Source organism: Falco naumanni, chromosome 4 (assembly GCF_017639655.2).
Source record: "Falco naumanni isolate bFalNau1 chromosome 4, bFalNau1.pat, whole genome shotgun sequence".
NCBI lineage: Eukaryota > Metazoa > Chordata > Aves > Falconiformes > Falconidae > Falco > Falco naumanni.
The window spans coordinates 35,036,313-35,052,217 of NC_054057.1; the positions used below are offsets into that span (position 1 = coordinate 35,036,313).

Genomic DNA, 15,905 nt, shown 5'->3' on the forward strand with positions numbered 1-15,905 from the left:
TGTGTAAGCCCTTCTTGGATCAGCGCATTCCTTAATATTAGCACTGGCTGTCTTAAAGCCAGCAATCTTTAGAGATGTTTCATTCCTGTTGGAGAATTTTGGGTTTTGTAAGACTTGTTTAAAACAAGAATGCAAACATTGTACAAAATATGAGCTATCATTGGGAATGGCAGAAAAAAATGTCAGATTTCCTTAAAAAGGGACTGTGGATCTAAAGATGCTTACCCTCACCTCCAACTCACTTTAGGTCTCATTACAAGCTTAGATTTTTCATACATTAGAGAATTTTCATTATAAATTAATTTAGCCTCTAGAAATGCACATTATCTAGGTACACACATGAGTAGACAAACGCAAAACAAGTATTTTAGCTAGTTTCATTGAACTAACAAGTTTCATTAAATGTGTTGATAAAGATAACTATGCTCTGAATTGCAGTATTGGGAATAAATTTGAAGCAACCTGGATATTGACTGGAAAGCAGGCAGATGTGTGCTAGTGATCAAGGAGAGGAAACAAACTCTGTTAACACCCAAACATTGCTTTTGGTATTAAAACTGCGTAGATCCAGTGATGGAAATTACTGGTTAATGTACATCTGATAGACGTGCAACAGAATACATCCTTATGCCCTAAACTCTTGAGCTGGGTTGGACTTTTACAGACTTTGAAGTTTAAAAGGAAAATAGCTTTAGATATGTATGAATGGCAGTATCAGAGACAACTTTCAAGCTCCCTGAGCGTTCATCCCATCTGCTTCCCACTTTCACACTGGGGGAAGATCTTGGTCCATAGCAGGCCAGAAGGGAGCTGCCATTCTCTCCAACCATGCCCCTGAAGCACCAGGAGAACCAGGAGTTGTGAACCTCAGTCCTGCAGTCTGGGTGTCATCACTGCTCTTCGATCCTGCCTGGATTAGGCCCTTGAGACTAAATGATGTCCCTACAGCACCAGCAACAAAGGTTGCGGCTGCCAGAGGAAGATGTAGCAAAGCAACTGTAAGTATTCCTTACACAGGAGTCTTGCAATGGGACTTTTAATAGAAATGGCCAACCTGCAACCTAAAATCCTAGTAAAGAATTGGGAAGAGAAGTAAGGGAGAGAGAAGCAGGCTGCTCCACAAATTGCCCCCCGTTAGGATCCAGGAGCATAGCTTTGGCAAACAGCATGTTGTTACAACTTGAGACAGATGGAACTGTGCTTTACTTGTCAAAGCTGTTATCCCCCGAGAGGAAAGAAATTATGTTCTCTTGAACACACTGTGGGTAACAGACAGGGAAAGGTCCAGAAATAGAACAAAACTAATAATATAAAACTAGGTTTGAAATGCAAAAATGAAAGCTGTCTTTTGCACAGAAAGGAGGGTGTGTTTTTCTTAGCAGATAAAAAGCCAGAACTTTCCTTAGTCCCAACAGGGTATTACAATAGGCAGGCACACACTGTCCTGACAAAGACTTGACTTATTACAAATAAATTACTAATTTTTGTCATACAGTATTATCAATAAGTAAGTTCTGTGATTGAGGAGTTTACAAATTCTGACCTATATAAAATATTGACTGAGATGGGTTACCGAGCTTTTAAAAAGCCTTTGAATTCTAACTACAGTGCAACCAACTCATGAATGCTTTTTAAACATTTTAGATAGTAACAATAACCCGAGTATAGCTTTGAAAAAAATGCAGAATTTTTTTCATAAGCCAGTGGTTCCTTCAAGGTCAATTTTATAATGAACTACATCAGTTATTTTAAAACACATTCCACAATAAAGCTCAAGAAGAAAAACAACTTTCAATTTCAACAGCAGTATGTTTTTCTAATACTGCTCATTTCTTCCCATCAAAACAAACCCACTCTAGTACCATATCTTTGTTCTTTGTCTACTGAATCCGTATCAGAAAACAAATGCTAATTGCATCTTTTCCATTAAGGCAGAGAACGACAGACAAACAGAAAGACGTTGTGCCCTATCAGTACAAAGATTAAAAAAAATAATAAAACTTTCTATTTTAAAAATGTCAATTTACTTTTACCAAATTCTTTAAGTCTCCACCTTCCATTAGGAGGGGGGGAAAAATATTGCAATTAACATAAAATCATTGTGATTATACCATTTTAACATTTATTCTTGCATATAAAGCCAAACAGCCAGAGACATCCGTTTCAGACAAGTTATGGCATCAGCAGTGCCCATTATTCCACAGAAACCACATTCAAGTCTGACTGGAAAAGGAAGTTTTCAAAATGCTTCTCTATGCATTAAAACAATTTTTAAAACCTTTCAGGTTTTGTGTTCTGAGTCTTTAGAAATACCGATCTTTTTATCAGGTTTGGTGGCCTCGTCCATCAGTTCCTTCAGCTGCCCAATCTGTTCATCACGGAAGTCATGAAGTTTTTCTTCTGTGAGCTGGATTCCATATACAGTCTTTTCTCTCGAGTTTTGTTTGTCCTCATTAATTTGTTGCTGTATCACTGCTGCATAGTTCTAAGGAGGAAGGAATACAAAGGTCAAAAAAATGATTCAGGTCAACTTTAATACCATTTTACCATAACTGCACACTCTTACTCAATCTTCTACAATAGTTTGTTAATCAACACCAAATGACAGAAAAAATACACTTCTTTTAAGAAAGAGGAGTTATTAAGACACCTCTAGTATCTATGGTCAATTTCATGTGGCTAGTTTAACATGTGTATCATATGTAAGATTAATTCTGTCATATCATGTACTACTACTGAAAACATAACAAAGTTTAATTATAGATCAACTATATTTATGTAGTTACAACTATTAAAATGTTTTCTATCTAGCAGGATGTCAATAGGGTTCACTCTGTAAAAACATCTGGAAGAGCATTATTCTTGAAGGTATGTACTAGAAAAAGCAATCTATAGTTAGACAAATGCCCTAATCCTTTCTGCCTAACCCCTCTCTGCATTTCTGGGAACTGATAAGGTCATTTGCACCCAGCTCTGGATTGCTCCAAAGGCAGCAGGAACTCAGCAACTGTGAGACTTCTGTCATTCTGCCAGTCTGTTTTGGAATAAATTAGCAATATTAAAAGTTAGGGGAGATTAAGAAGGGATTTCAAGGCCAGATACCTCCATACTGCATGCTCCTTTCCCGAAGGAAAAAAGAAAAGGATAACCCCGTTTCTGTACTGTGTCAACCATAAGTAAGTTCGATCAGACTTACTTTCAATCCTGTTGTAACAGAAAGCATTCGGACAATGTTTTCTTAAATAACTGCATTTACGTCAGTGGATAGGCAAAATGGTCAGTATGTACTACATCAATACCAGGCTGAGGACCATTACAAAAGCAAAACTTTCTCAACAGCAGAAATGCAGGTGGCCAACAGGTCGCATCAATAATGTGGGCACAGTTGGAAAATTGCTTTCTCACCACTCTGGAGCAATCTTTGACCATTAAAACTTTTCTAAAGTCCAACACTTGATGTTTTGCAAGGACAGCAGTTCTGCAAATCTAATTCAGTTAGTGGTGCTACCACTGACACACTGTGTTCAAAGCCCATCAGTATGGATTTTGTGCGCTCCCCGGGTTGCTCTGCCCAGCACCAGCCCTGCTGCAGCAGCTCTTCAAGAAGCTGCAGTGAGTGAATTTGTGAAAAGCCTCACAGCGTGTGTACTCACTGAAGTCAGTGAACCTACCTGGCTGTTTTAAACTTAAGCACCATTTCAACACTGGGTTGGAAGGGAGCCTAGACTTCCATTTTTCATAAGAGGATCTTAAAAACAAAGCCCACAATTAAGACATTGATTTCAAAAGCTGATTTTTATTGGAAAAATATGGGCTTCTCTCCTACTTTAGTAAAGTATTCTTAAAAGCAACCTTAAGGTTTCAGGCACAACTCTGAATATAGCATAAGACACTGAACTAAAAAAACACCTGTACTCTGAATAAATGAGAATGACAACCGTGTTACATGGTAACACTTTTTTTTTAATAAAGGGTTAAATATCAGGAGTATTCAAAAGCACAGGCTTATAGCAATGAGATATAAGCGTTATTTTAATTTCCAGTTTTCAGCTAAAGGAACCATCATTATTGCATACTGAATCCACTTACTAACAAAGCTCCTAAAGCCACTGCTTCAGCTGTATCTCTAATAATTCCGGAGAAGTCGGTGAGAAGGAAGAATGTTATTCATGAGCATGTGATAAATTATAAAATGATAATATTTACTAACATAAATGCATTACATTGTTTATGGACGATGTCAAGCCTTTCCAAAGTCAGCAGGATCTTACCAGTCCTGCAAAGCTTAATTCATGGCTATTTAAAGAAAATAGATAGATAAAACAACCTGGGCAAACAAATGCAATTTTTTATTAATACAGACTCTGAACTAAACTGATTCCTCATTCCTAATAGAGAAATCTGTAGTGTTAGAACATTGTGTTAACAGTTACCTAATGAGAAAAATAACAACAGTTCTGTAACACTGAGGTTCTTCCTCACAACACCTCTCCCCTTTTTCCATTAAATACGCGTTCAGGACAGCAACACTACAGTTAATTCCTGCAGTAATCCTACAGTGGTATTACCTTATGGTAGGATTAGTCCAGGGTTTAGAAGGAACTAAAAAAATTTTTTTCCTGATGACTGAACAATCAAACAGTAACAAGGTAAAAAATAATAATGGGTTAAAAAGCCTTCGCTTCATGATTCACAGAATATTTTACCCAGACAGATGGACAGATGTCAGCAGATCAGTAACACACCAACGTGTTACACATCAACTATTCCACCTCGTTCCATCTTCAAATTTCTGCACAGAACAATCTAGTTAGTATTGACTCTGGACTCCAAAAAAATGACACTTCCATTATACCAAACAACATTCACAGCGCATAATTCAGGAACAATTCTGAAAGCAAACCACATGAAACTCTCCATGCCTTATCAAGATACCTAACTACGTGTACAAACCCTGTGCAGGTTCTACAGTAGGAGAAAAGCCCTCGCCACCACTGACAATCAACGACCTGAGAGCAACCTGGGGCTACTGCTGCAGGCATCGGCATTAACTGAAGGCCATTTAAAGACCAGTTACAATTTTTCAAACCTTGTTGACTAGAAGACCATCTTTTCCAAAAAAATTAATTACTGGTAAAGAGTCTGCAACTTTTTTTTTTTTTTTTTTTTTTAATCTAACATCAGACCATCACATTTCACAAAGCATCAGCGTTAAAGAATCCAGAAGTGCTGGTCCTCAACAAAGCCGCAACACCCGCTCTCAGAGCTGCCCTGAATCCAGACACGCAGCGATGGACTGCCTTTCCCCACGCCTTGATGCCAGGTGTTCTGCTTCACAGCACACCAGCGTGCTCCCATCTGGACATGTCACCACTGGCTCTTTTTTCCCCTCTCATTTTCTAGCTGAACAAGTACATGCCAGAAAGCCTCAACAGTTGCAGTTTCACATCAATTTGCAATGTGAACAAAACCTCAAAATTGGACCCTGAAAACACGCTGGGTTTTGGTTGGCTCACGACAGAAAACAGAACTTTATCACCTCATTTTACCAAAAGACAGTGATGCACCAAAGAAAATACGTTTCAGCCTTTACAAAAGCACTGGGGAAAGATCAACTATATGGCATACCTCATTTTCCCTGCCTGCAATGCCAGATGAGGAATGAACAAAGCTTGGGATATTTAAGTGTTTAACACATTACTGTTCCCTCAGAAATTCATACTGTTACTAGGTAATCAGTGATCTGCAGAAAGGTACCACATAAATTGCTAGTACATAGTACAGAGTTCTGTAATTTAAGATTCAGCTTCTACACAGAAAACGCACCATTTTGCTAACTGCACATGAACTCTAATATGTTGAGCTCCAAAGTCTAGTAACAGCTTTAAAAGCTTAATGAAACAAAAAAACCCTGAAAAAAACCCACGCAAAAAACAACCCAAAAAGCAAGCCAACATTTGTTTTTGCAATAGTATACCTTTGGTCACAAAATATGATGATCACAGTGCATCCCAGGCAATAAGGAGGAGCAGCATTTTTGTGTATGCTCTAGTTTTCATTAGAACTTAACAGATACAGAACTTAACTATTTCTTAGTGTCATCTCCCCTACCAGCTGACCTGAAACAAACCTTTGCTTAGCTTTATCAAACAAGGAAAATTACTTCACTTCTACCTTTCATTTTATTTTGCATATAACTCCATCTTCCAAATATAACGAAACTCCTTTGTCAATCATGACACAAATCCTTGGCAGATTCTCCCAGGGCATCTTACTTCAATTACAGTTCACACTGTGCTCACAGAACCAGAGACACGAGAGACAAAATCGAAGACAAGTAAGCCTGCATCCTCACAGAGCTAGGCTCAGCACACACAAGGATGGCAGAGGTACACAGGTGCTCTCTCCTCCCTTGCATGGAGGGTCAAGCGTGGCAGGTCAGTCAAGGGCAATCTCTGCCCCTTAGGTTTTTCAGGATTGTTGGCTGTTTCTTTGTAAGTAGCTCTGCCTGCACCAGCTGTATACTTTCTGGGCACCTACATGAAAAAGACCAAACAAAAAAAAAAGCTGAATGGTTAAAGCCTTTGCCCCTTGTATATGACTGCTACCAGAAACAAAGAGGATCAGAATCAAGCCCAAGTCAAGACAACCTCTTCTAACCGTTGACCACCAAAAGCTGATTTATACTGTTCGATCCCAGCATGCTGGCCATCCGTATCACAGACACCCTCAGAGTCCGGCGCCTCCCAGTATCCATCCCGGTCTTAAATTAGGATAACAGTCTGAGGTACAGACTGGCCAGGTCTCCGCATTGCCAACAGTACATGCGGCCAGAGAGACACTCTGAAACATTCTCTGTATCACCGATGAAGAGAGGCAGATGCCTCACCTGAATGCTCTGATGCACTCCTTAGAGATATTGGTTCTGCCCACAGATCATGTTGGCATCTACAGCATGCAAGATGAATCCAGCCATTAGGCTCTCCTAAAATCCTATGACGTTATTAAATTCTTGAACCTCCAAGTGATTTCTAAAAAAACACAGAAAGTATTTGCTGTAGTCAATAACCACTGGGGATTTTATTTAAATTCACTGACTGAAGCAAGTGCACCATTTTCCTCTGCTCTCTGATTCATAAGCATCCACAGAATGCACAAATTCATCAAAAGGGCAAGGGGATGGGTGGAATTTGAGGTTTTAAAATATCACACGTTACAGAAAGGATATCAGCCTTGTTGTTTTCAAAGTTGAGAAAGGATTAAATCACAGAACCAAAAGCCCCACTCCCTGACTGCCAGATGTACTCCTACCTGGTCCAGTGCATGCTGGTATTTATCTCACACATGAATATAAAATGCTGATAGACATTTATGATTTAATCATAAGATTAAATGGGTTGAGTCTATTTGCCCATTCTCACCAGGAAGAATGGTAATTATAATTTCTGGGGGTTTTGGTGTCCTCCTCAACATGTACAATGATACATTTTAGACAACTGCTTCAAAAATCCTGTAAGATTCATTTAGACAGAAAAAGGCAGGATATGTCTGTTTACAGTAACTACCTGTATGATTCACTTTCTTGCCAGATTTTCTCTTAAGAAAAGGTCTAAAATTTTAATCTCACTCAAGCAGTTAAAGTATAAAGCTAATATATTCATCCGTTCCAAAAGGCTATCTCCACTTGCAGTCAAATTAATGACAACATTGATAAACAACATTACCAGATCACAAGCCGCTACTCTGAGATGTGTTAAACACACAGGGCACAGTCAGGCACTGAGAAGCACTATCAAACTATTTTAAGTTGATTTTTCTCTGAGTGACATCAAAAAAACAAGCATGGCCTGACAGGCCACCCTCCTCACTCCCTGGAAGTCAACTTAAAATTGCAGCATTTCAAATGCTGCTGCTACTACTAGGAGCAAAATCAAACACATGCTGCTGGGACAGTAGCATGAAGAAACAACTATGAACAAACAGCACAGCAAGGAACAACCTGTTCCTGTTATTGTACAGAGATATGTTGAATTAATTACTTTATGCATGTTCAGATAGATTTCTGCAATTGATTTACTGTATTTTTACTACAAAACTGTTTTGCTTGTTAAACCAAGTATCAGCAAAAGACAAAATCTTTCTAGAGTGATTTTTAAATAGGAGATGCACCTCACAGAATTCCAGAGCATCTTCATATATTTTACCTGAAGCTGTGAGTATAGTTAGAAATATAATAACAAACCAAGAAAATTCTACCACACTTAAGCTCAGTTTAATACAGAATTTCAGTGGATATTTCCGTATACACATTAAGCCATCCTATACTTCACCCTATAAGACCATTTTAAATAACAAATAAATATTTTTAAAATTGCATAAAATACAATTACTGTCAAATAAATTATCTAATCTGAATAAACAGTTACATGAAGTCACACATCCTCTAACAGGAACAATATATGATCAGATCATTTCAAACCACCTTCGTTTTTGTAAAGGACACACCATGATCACTTTAAAAAAAAAAAAGTCAATATACTATAAAGGGTGGTGAATAAGCCTTCCTCCTGCTTTTGAAAATCCTCATCAAATGGTATTTGAATAATACCAGGTAATGACATATGGCTGGCGTTATCAATTTGTTATGTGGAAAATTAAAGTAGTAATTGCTGGGAAAAGGGCAACAGAATGAAGATGGGAATTTTGCTCTGAGGTACCCAGCACAGCAGAGGACCTCTGGGGAATAAAGATGTCCAGCTCCTACTGCAAGTCTTGACAGAATGTCAAAAAACAGCTTTCTCTTCTGGTATTTAAGTCACACGTGATAAATGCTCAGGTAACAGCAAACCAGAGGCAACTCTTAGCAAGAGGAACTTCCACAAACATTCAGCACTGGCTTAATGCTGCTCCAGCCGAAAGCCTGGATGTAGGGAGAGTGGTTACTGAGTAGTTATGCAAAAAATTTTGGAATAACAACTGTAGCGTGAGCAAAAGAGGGAGATCTCAAAGAGCATTCTATTTCTGAAAATGCTATAGGACTTTACATGTAACCCTGGAAAACACCAACATCCAAAAGGTATAAGGCCAAATGTTTCATCCACAGATACTACAGCTCCAGTGCAGCAGAAAACTCACATTCTGAAGCAACATTAAGGCCTCTAAAATGACACTGTGCTCCAGTTAAATAAAGTATTACAAACAAGTTTGTCATCATAAAAATATGGTTATGCTACAGCTACAAACTTATTTGTCATAGAAACCAATGTTCTTCCTCATGTTTTCTTGTTCTAGCATCCCTTTCGTTACCAATGTCACAGCACAAAATCCATCAACAAAATGTTTAATATCTACTAAGTGAGGCACAGTCGTGCAAAGTGACACTAAGTTTTCTGGTTTCAAAACCAGGAAGATTTTCCCAGCGTGGATATGTTAAAGAACACCATAGAACAGCCTGTGGTTTGGGCTAAGGTAGCCATAGCTGCAGTCGGAGAACTCAGGCGGTGCTGCAGGCAGCAAAGGCTGCAACAACAGAGGTAAGCAAGCAAATACTTTTCAGGTCCTGTGTTCATCACTGCTTATCTTGAGGTATTACTTAAATAATATTCTAATTCTCTTTGCATTTACACACAAACCTCTGTCACTCAAATTAAACATACTATAAACTCAAGCTCTGTGGCTGGAGTGAAGCACCAGGGTTGCTAATGGGCAGGATATCAGTGGCTACGCTATAGGCTACAGATTTAATTAGCTCTTCTGTTAAACGATTTATCTATACTTCACGAGAGCAATTTGGTTATAAACACTGCTGTTCTGAGATCTGTTTACCACCTTCTGACAGCTCTTAGACATAAAGAAACAGACAAGCTAAAAACTGCCATTTCTGTTACACTTCAAATTTCAGCCATCCTTCATATTTTCCATTAATAATAGAAGGGTTCAGTTAAGCAGAAGTTAGGACATAACATATTAAATAGGTATGTTTTATTAAGAGGTTTGCTATTTATAAAAACATGAACACTTAAACTGACTGAGTAGCTTATATGACCAACCATAAGTACACTACATTGAAACTTTAAGCACATATTAGAATCAAAAAATTTGCCAGAAAGAATAATTTATTTTTATTAAAGCTGAAAAATTACTATTTAAAAAAAATACAAGCCCTCTTTTCAGAAATTAAAGGAAAGCACACTTTCATACAATTTTTTTAAAACTTCAGATTATGTGAAAGAACAAAACCAGATTTTTTTAAGCATTTTTTTCTAATATAGCAACAGTGCACACTGCATTGCTCCCAGGGCAAGATCCCTGTTCTTTGGCTGTGCATCACCACCTGTGATTGAGCAGGGCAGCTGAGGAATCCCCAAAGGGAAAAAAAAAAAAAAAAAAAAAAAGAATGGGACTAAACCAGAGTTGTTAACTCACAGCCACTGTCCCTGCCCCTCTGCTGAGACAGCCACTACGGTGGCACTCCAGAAAGGGAAGGAAAAACACGGACAGCAAAGCAGTACACAAAGTTCATTTAATCACAAATGCAAAACATAGCAGATATAAAAATGACATGGTTTGCCAGAGGCCAAACCAGTTCCTCAAATACTCTTCAAGAACATAAATGTGGAGAATCCATCTCACTACAGGATACATCTCCTACCCCCAAAGGAAAATAATGCAGGTAAAATAAAATCCTCCCTTTTCTAACACATATAGCTAACTTTAATTAACGAGAGGCTCTAAAAACAAGTTGTGCAAAAAGCAGCTTGGATAAGCTATTTTGTATTTCAGCCCATTATTAGATGGAAAGATTTGTAGAGGCTATTTCAAGCCATGAGGATAGTCTAGCACTCGCAATGGGATTGTCTACATCTAAATATTTCATGTCTGAGTGAAATTAGAGACGTAGGTTGTCTTCGTGCTAAGCATCAGAAAGAGAAACTTCCATCTTAAACATGTGATGACTGCATACACTGTCCTCCAGAGATGTGGGTCTCATCACTGCGAAAGCAGCTAGGTATCTCTCTCTCTCACTGGCTGTAGATGACTGGCTTCAATCAACCTTCTTCCTTTCCTATGGTAAAAGGAAAGTGTTCATTAGTTGTTTTGTTCTGTTTTTTTAATTACAAAAGGCAACAAAAATGCCACTTCTCCTTGAATTAATCTATAATCTCTCCCCTGGAGTTTATTTTATCTTTGAGCAATGCTGCTGAAGTCAGACTCAGCAACATCCTGAAGCAAATCACATCCTTAGAAAACTTTGAATTATATATATTTTAATTTCTGGGGATGAAAGACCATGTCACCATTCCTAATTACAATGCACAGAGGTAAAACAGATTCCTCCAGGACAAAGTCACTGGATTGTAAAAAATGGGAACAGTCAGAAAATATCAACGTTTTCTAAAAGTTAATCTAAAAGGAAGAGCCACAAGAACTTTAACAGGATCACATTTTCCCAGGAGATTTAGGAAGGATGCTAGTATATGTGATTATTGACCAGATTTCAGGATAGTGATCACAGTGACACAACAACGCACATACCGCAACTATACAGAACTGTTAACATATAAGGGTTGGGGGTTTTTTTGGTTGCTTGCTTGTTTGCAGTTTGGGAGGAGAGAATGAAAAATTGTTCAGCTAAAATGGAGCCAGGCAATATAATTATGTAATACTTAGCAATCAGCATGGAGAATTATTATTTGATCAGGAAGGTATAAAATAGACTACTTTTTTTTAAACAGTTTGCTAATATTGTTAAACTGGAAAAAATGACATTTATTTAGAGGAATGTGAAAAAAACTCAAGGATTAACTCAGCGTTGTTTATAGCTTAAATAACATGTTATTTAATCTTTTTTTTCATGAAAGCCTTATGAGATCATAATTTGAGGTGAAAGTGGGAAGTCTGTGGCCTGACCATCAAGGTAAACATATATAAATGCTATTAAGTTTGAAATGGAGCACAACAGCATTACAGTACATCAGAGTCACTTTACTGTCATTTGTGGGAAAACAAGCTGTGATTAATTATTTCTTTCTGGATGCACAATGCTTACATCAGTATTGTACACCAGGGCCAAAATCTAGGTCACTAAAAGCTTTTTGCATCATCTCATAACAACCATAGTCTTTGAGATCCTCTCCACTCACGTTAATAAGCTCCACCTCAGGCCTTAAATAGCAAGCTTGAGCTCATTCTAGGGAAGAAGGAAGGAGGGAAAAAAATCTGAACATACTAGCCAAAAAAACGAACATTTAAGAAAAAATAAATTACTAATTACATTCTGAAAATAGACCAATCTGAAATGCAGATGCAGCACAAAACGGCACAGGAGGAAGAGATAGGAGGTAGAACAATGGAGATGGTCACACAAACGGGTTCCAATGACTCCAAAAGAACATGATTCTCTTCCCTTGGATGGGTTCTATCATTCAGAGTGTGAGCTCCACTGAAAAAAAGGACTTTTTTATGAAAGGATAAAAAAAAAAATTCTCTGAAGTATACAGTGTTTGAAAGCCTTTTATATTGGTATTGGAGACAAAAATACTTGAAAGAGAAGTATAGTAAAACCCCATTAAAACTTAACATAGTTAACAACAACAAAACATGGAAAACTATTCAGTCTGGACCTTCATCTGTAAAAACTGTGATCTAATTACACTGTTACTAATACCAAACTCTCAGACTGCTGTGACTGGACAAACAAGCTACAGACTGGAAAAGTTAAACTTCTTTCAAGAACATTGTTTCACATTTTCATATAAATCCTAACAAATTCTCAGTAGTTTGAAATACAGAAACTGAGTTCAAGAAATAATTATTTTGCTTCGACATTTTACGCTGTGCATGGCAGCTCTTCGACTAGTAAGAAAGCCACCCTGTGCTTTTGTCTACTGCTGATGCTTTGTCTGGCAAATACTATGCTACAATCTCACAGAATATTCAAGGTTTTATCACATACTGTTAATTTAAAGCAGGTCAAGGAAAAGTCTGGAAGTGACAGTATCAGTTCGTTTTTAGAAATTTAACTTCCTCAATGCATCAGTTATACTGTAACACTTCCATTTAAATATTAAGCTAGGAAATCTTGACAAAGTGCTTCACTGAAGATAATTCCCAGACTAATATCACCACTAAGTACAGGCATTTTACCTAAAAAAAACTAAAGACTGTTTTAGCAACATAATCACACACCTATAATTAAAGCACACAATGCAAACATCACTTACAGACTCCCGTATCAATTCTTTTAATAGAGGACAACCATGTTAAATTTGCAGTTATTTCTTTCAGAAGTATTACTTCCAGATTTTCAAGGAAGACAATGATTTCACATCTAGATATTCACAAAAGGAAAATAAAGGCTGTTTCCAAGACAACCACATTAGTTTCCAGACTGCTAGATACTAAGAATATACAAAAGATTACGTATCCCAGATGACACTTGAAAGACTTTCCACGTATGTTCTCCTACTCAGTTTATACCCAGTGAAGCATTTGAAGTCTACATATACATATTCGAAAGAGACTCAGTATTCTTATTTTTCCATAACTCACATTCCTATATGCTCATTAGAGCCAAGACCTTAAACAAATACAGTAACAAAGAAAACCTCAAGAATAAACAAAAATTTAATCTGCTAATAGGCATCTTGTATTGATTTCCCTGGCACGACGAATAACCCTTCTGCTCAGGGTACACTGAATTTTTTACTTTAATGGACCTGTAGAAGAATAATGTGCTTGAATGAATTAAGTAAAAAGTCAAGGACCATATTCAATAAACAGACCAGAAGGTCATCACTGTAAGTCAGATCCATCCCTTAGGACAAACAGACAGAAACTTCTCCAGTTTTAAGTGAACATATTCTATGTTCCCTGTTCCAATACAACGGGATACTAATCTAGCAAAGCAAATCTGGCAACCGAAAATAGTGAGCCAAAGACTTATTTTCTTGGCCACAGTCCCTCTAAGCAACAGGGCAGAGGGACAAGCCCTACTTGGGTGCTTGTGGAGGCATTTAAAATAGACAAGCAAGGAGTCACTGAAGTTTATCTACCTGCTTCTTCAACACGGCACAAACATTTTGAGGTGTGCTCTTCACAGAGACTGGTCATCAGTGAAAGAAAGCCTACACACAGGTAGACTCCTTATGGTTGCAAAAATAAAAAAAAAAATATTGCCACTGGGAAACACAGATGTTTTCTTATAAGGGTGCTACTCAGGTTAAGTATCATGTTCACTCTAGTACTTTTGAAAGTACTACTCTATAGAAATAACTCTTGTGTATTTGACCATAATCATTAGGTTACAATTCAATCCCTCCTGCTTTTAAATAGCAGCAACAGGGCATCTCTATGAAAATAAATGCATACCGATGTAACTTGACTTTCTCCTTAAGACAACTAACAAAATACAGGTTTATATTTGTAAACTCCCTCCATGGAAAGAAGGCTTATTACTGCAAGTAACATGTACTTCATAGTAGTTAATAAAAGGCAAAAAAGATTAACTCATCAGTCTCTGTGCTACACCCAGTGCAAATTTTTAAAGTTCTTGTTGCTGCAGCAAAAGATGTTAAATGATGTTCAAGTTTTGGATGAAATATACACTTTGTATACACATAAGCATACCTCTGTCAAATGCAGTTAATAATATAAACTGTTTAGAAAGTCTTCCATATCCTCCAATCAACAGAACAAATCACAGCATTTCCTTCTTCCTTAGTTTTACTGCTCTCAGAATTACAATAGAAAGTGCCTTACTCTGTTTTGTTTTCCTGAAATATTGTAATGTAACACACATGCAGCCAGAAAGTCCTCTGATACAATGGTGCAGACAAAAAGGGTCAGAGAAATTAAAAGTTCCCATTCTAAACATAATTCTAAAATAGTGCTGTTTTTGTTAGCAGTTTCTTAAGGTTAAAAAACTCTAAAGCCTACAAATCTATGTATCTTACCGAGGGTTTTTAACTTGCAGACTTTTATACAATCTCTGAACTGCTTCAGAAGTAGCCACAGAAGTTAATTGAAGAAAACAAATGTGTAATCAGTATGTTCGAGAGCTGCTATAAAGGAGCATACGTCTCTCTCTACTGATTACATCGGAACCCCCAAATCTGAAAAAACAAAAACCTTCTGTAGTCATCTGCAAGTCACTATCTATTTATCCTTTTATCCAGTGGCTCTGACATTTAAGAGGATTTTTAGACCGTCTGTCACAATACAGCAAGTATGGGTTGGGCTGTCACACAGGACTGAAGGGATTAAGTACAAAAGGAAAAAGGCAAATTCACTGATCTGCTGAACAAGTTTTAAACTTCAGTGAAGTACTGTAGAGACAGCTAATTTGAAAGCATTTCTGAAAAACCCCACAAAGTATTCTGTACTGTTCTTGGGGAGATCAAATACATATTGAATTCAAGCCTGAACATGTTCTCCTGTAATCTCTATACAATACTTCAAAATTAACTCACCTAAACCTCGTTCTGTTCCTTCTTTTTTGTTTCTGCTATTGCAGGAGGTTTCCCAACTTAATAGTTGGGAAAGGGATCTTGCTTTGAATTAGCGAATGACAGGGAAGACAGGGTATGGAAGTAATAAAGGGACGGAAATCAAGTAAGTGAAATAGCTTACAGTAGTACATACTTCATTTTGAAATGAACAGTCAGTTAAAAAAAACCTTAAGCTTCTGCAACAAAACTCCAGACTGCCTACTTATTTCTAAAAATTCTCATGAACCTAGAACCTCTCCTTTTTCTCTGTGCAATCAGAGGCTATCTGATCCCAAAACACACGTTGAACTGGAACAGAAGTTAATTTAACTCAAGAATGTAAAGGAAAGCATATTTAAAAAAATGCAAAACGACCAGCACCAGGAAATTACTGAGGCAAACTTTCAGAAACATAAA

At 37.4% G+C, this 15,905-nt stretch overlaps 1 protein-coding gene across 1 annotated transcript in view; it reads right to left on the minus strand.

The window, feature by feature from the left end:
- Positions 1-2,099: 2,099 nt before the first annotated feature.
- The window catches only part of SDHAF3 (succinate dehydrogenase complex assembly factor 3), a 34,616-nt gene continuing 20,810 nt past the window's right edge, over positions 2,100-15,905 (minus strand). Inside the window, exon 2 of the mRNA XM_040592047.1 lies at positions 2,100-2,485. Within this exon, the coding sequence (XP_040447981.1) occupies positions 2,282-2,485 (204 nt within the window). The 3' untranslated portion in view covers positions 2,100-2,281. The remainder of the gene's footprint in view (positions 2,486-15,905) is intronic.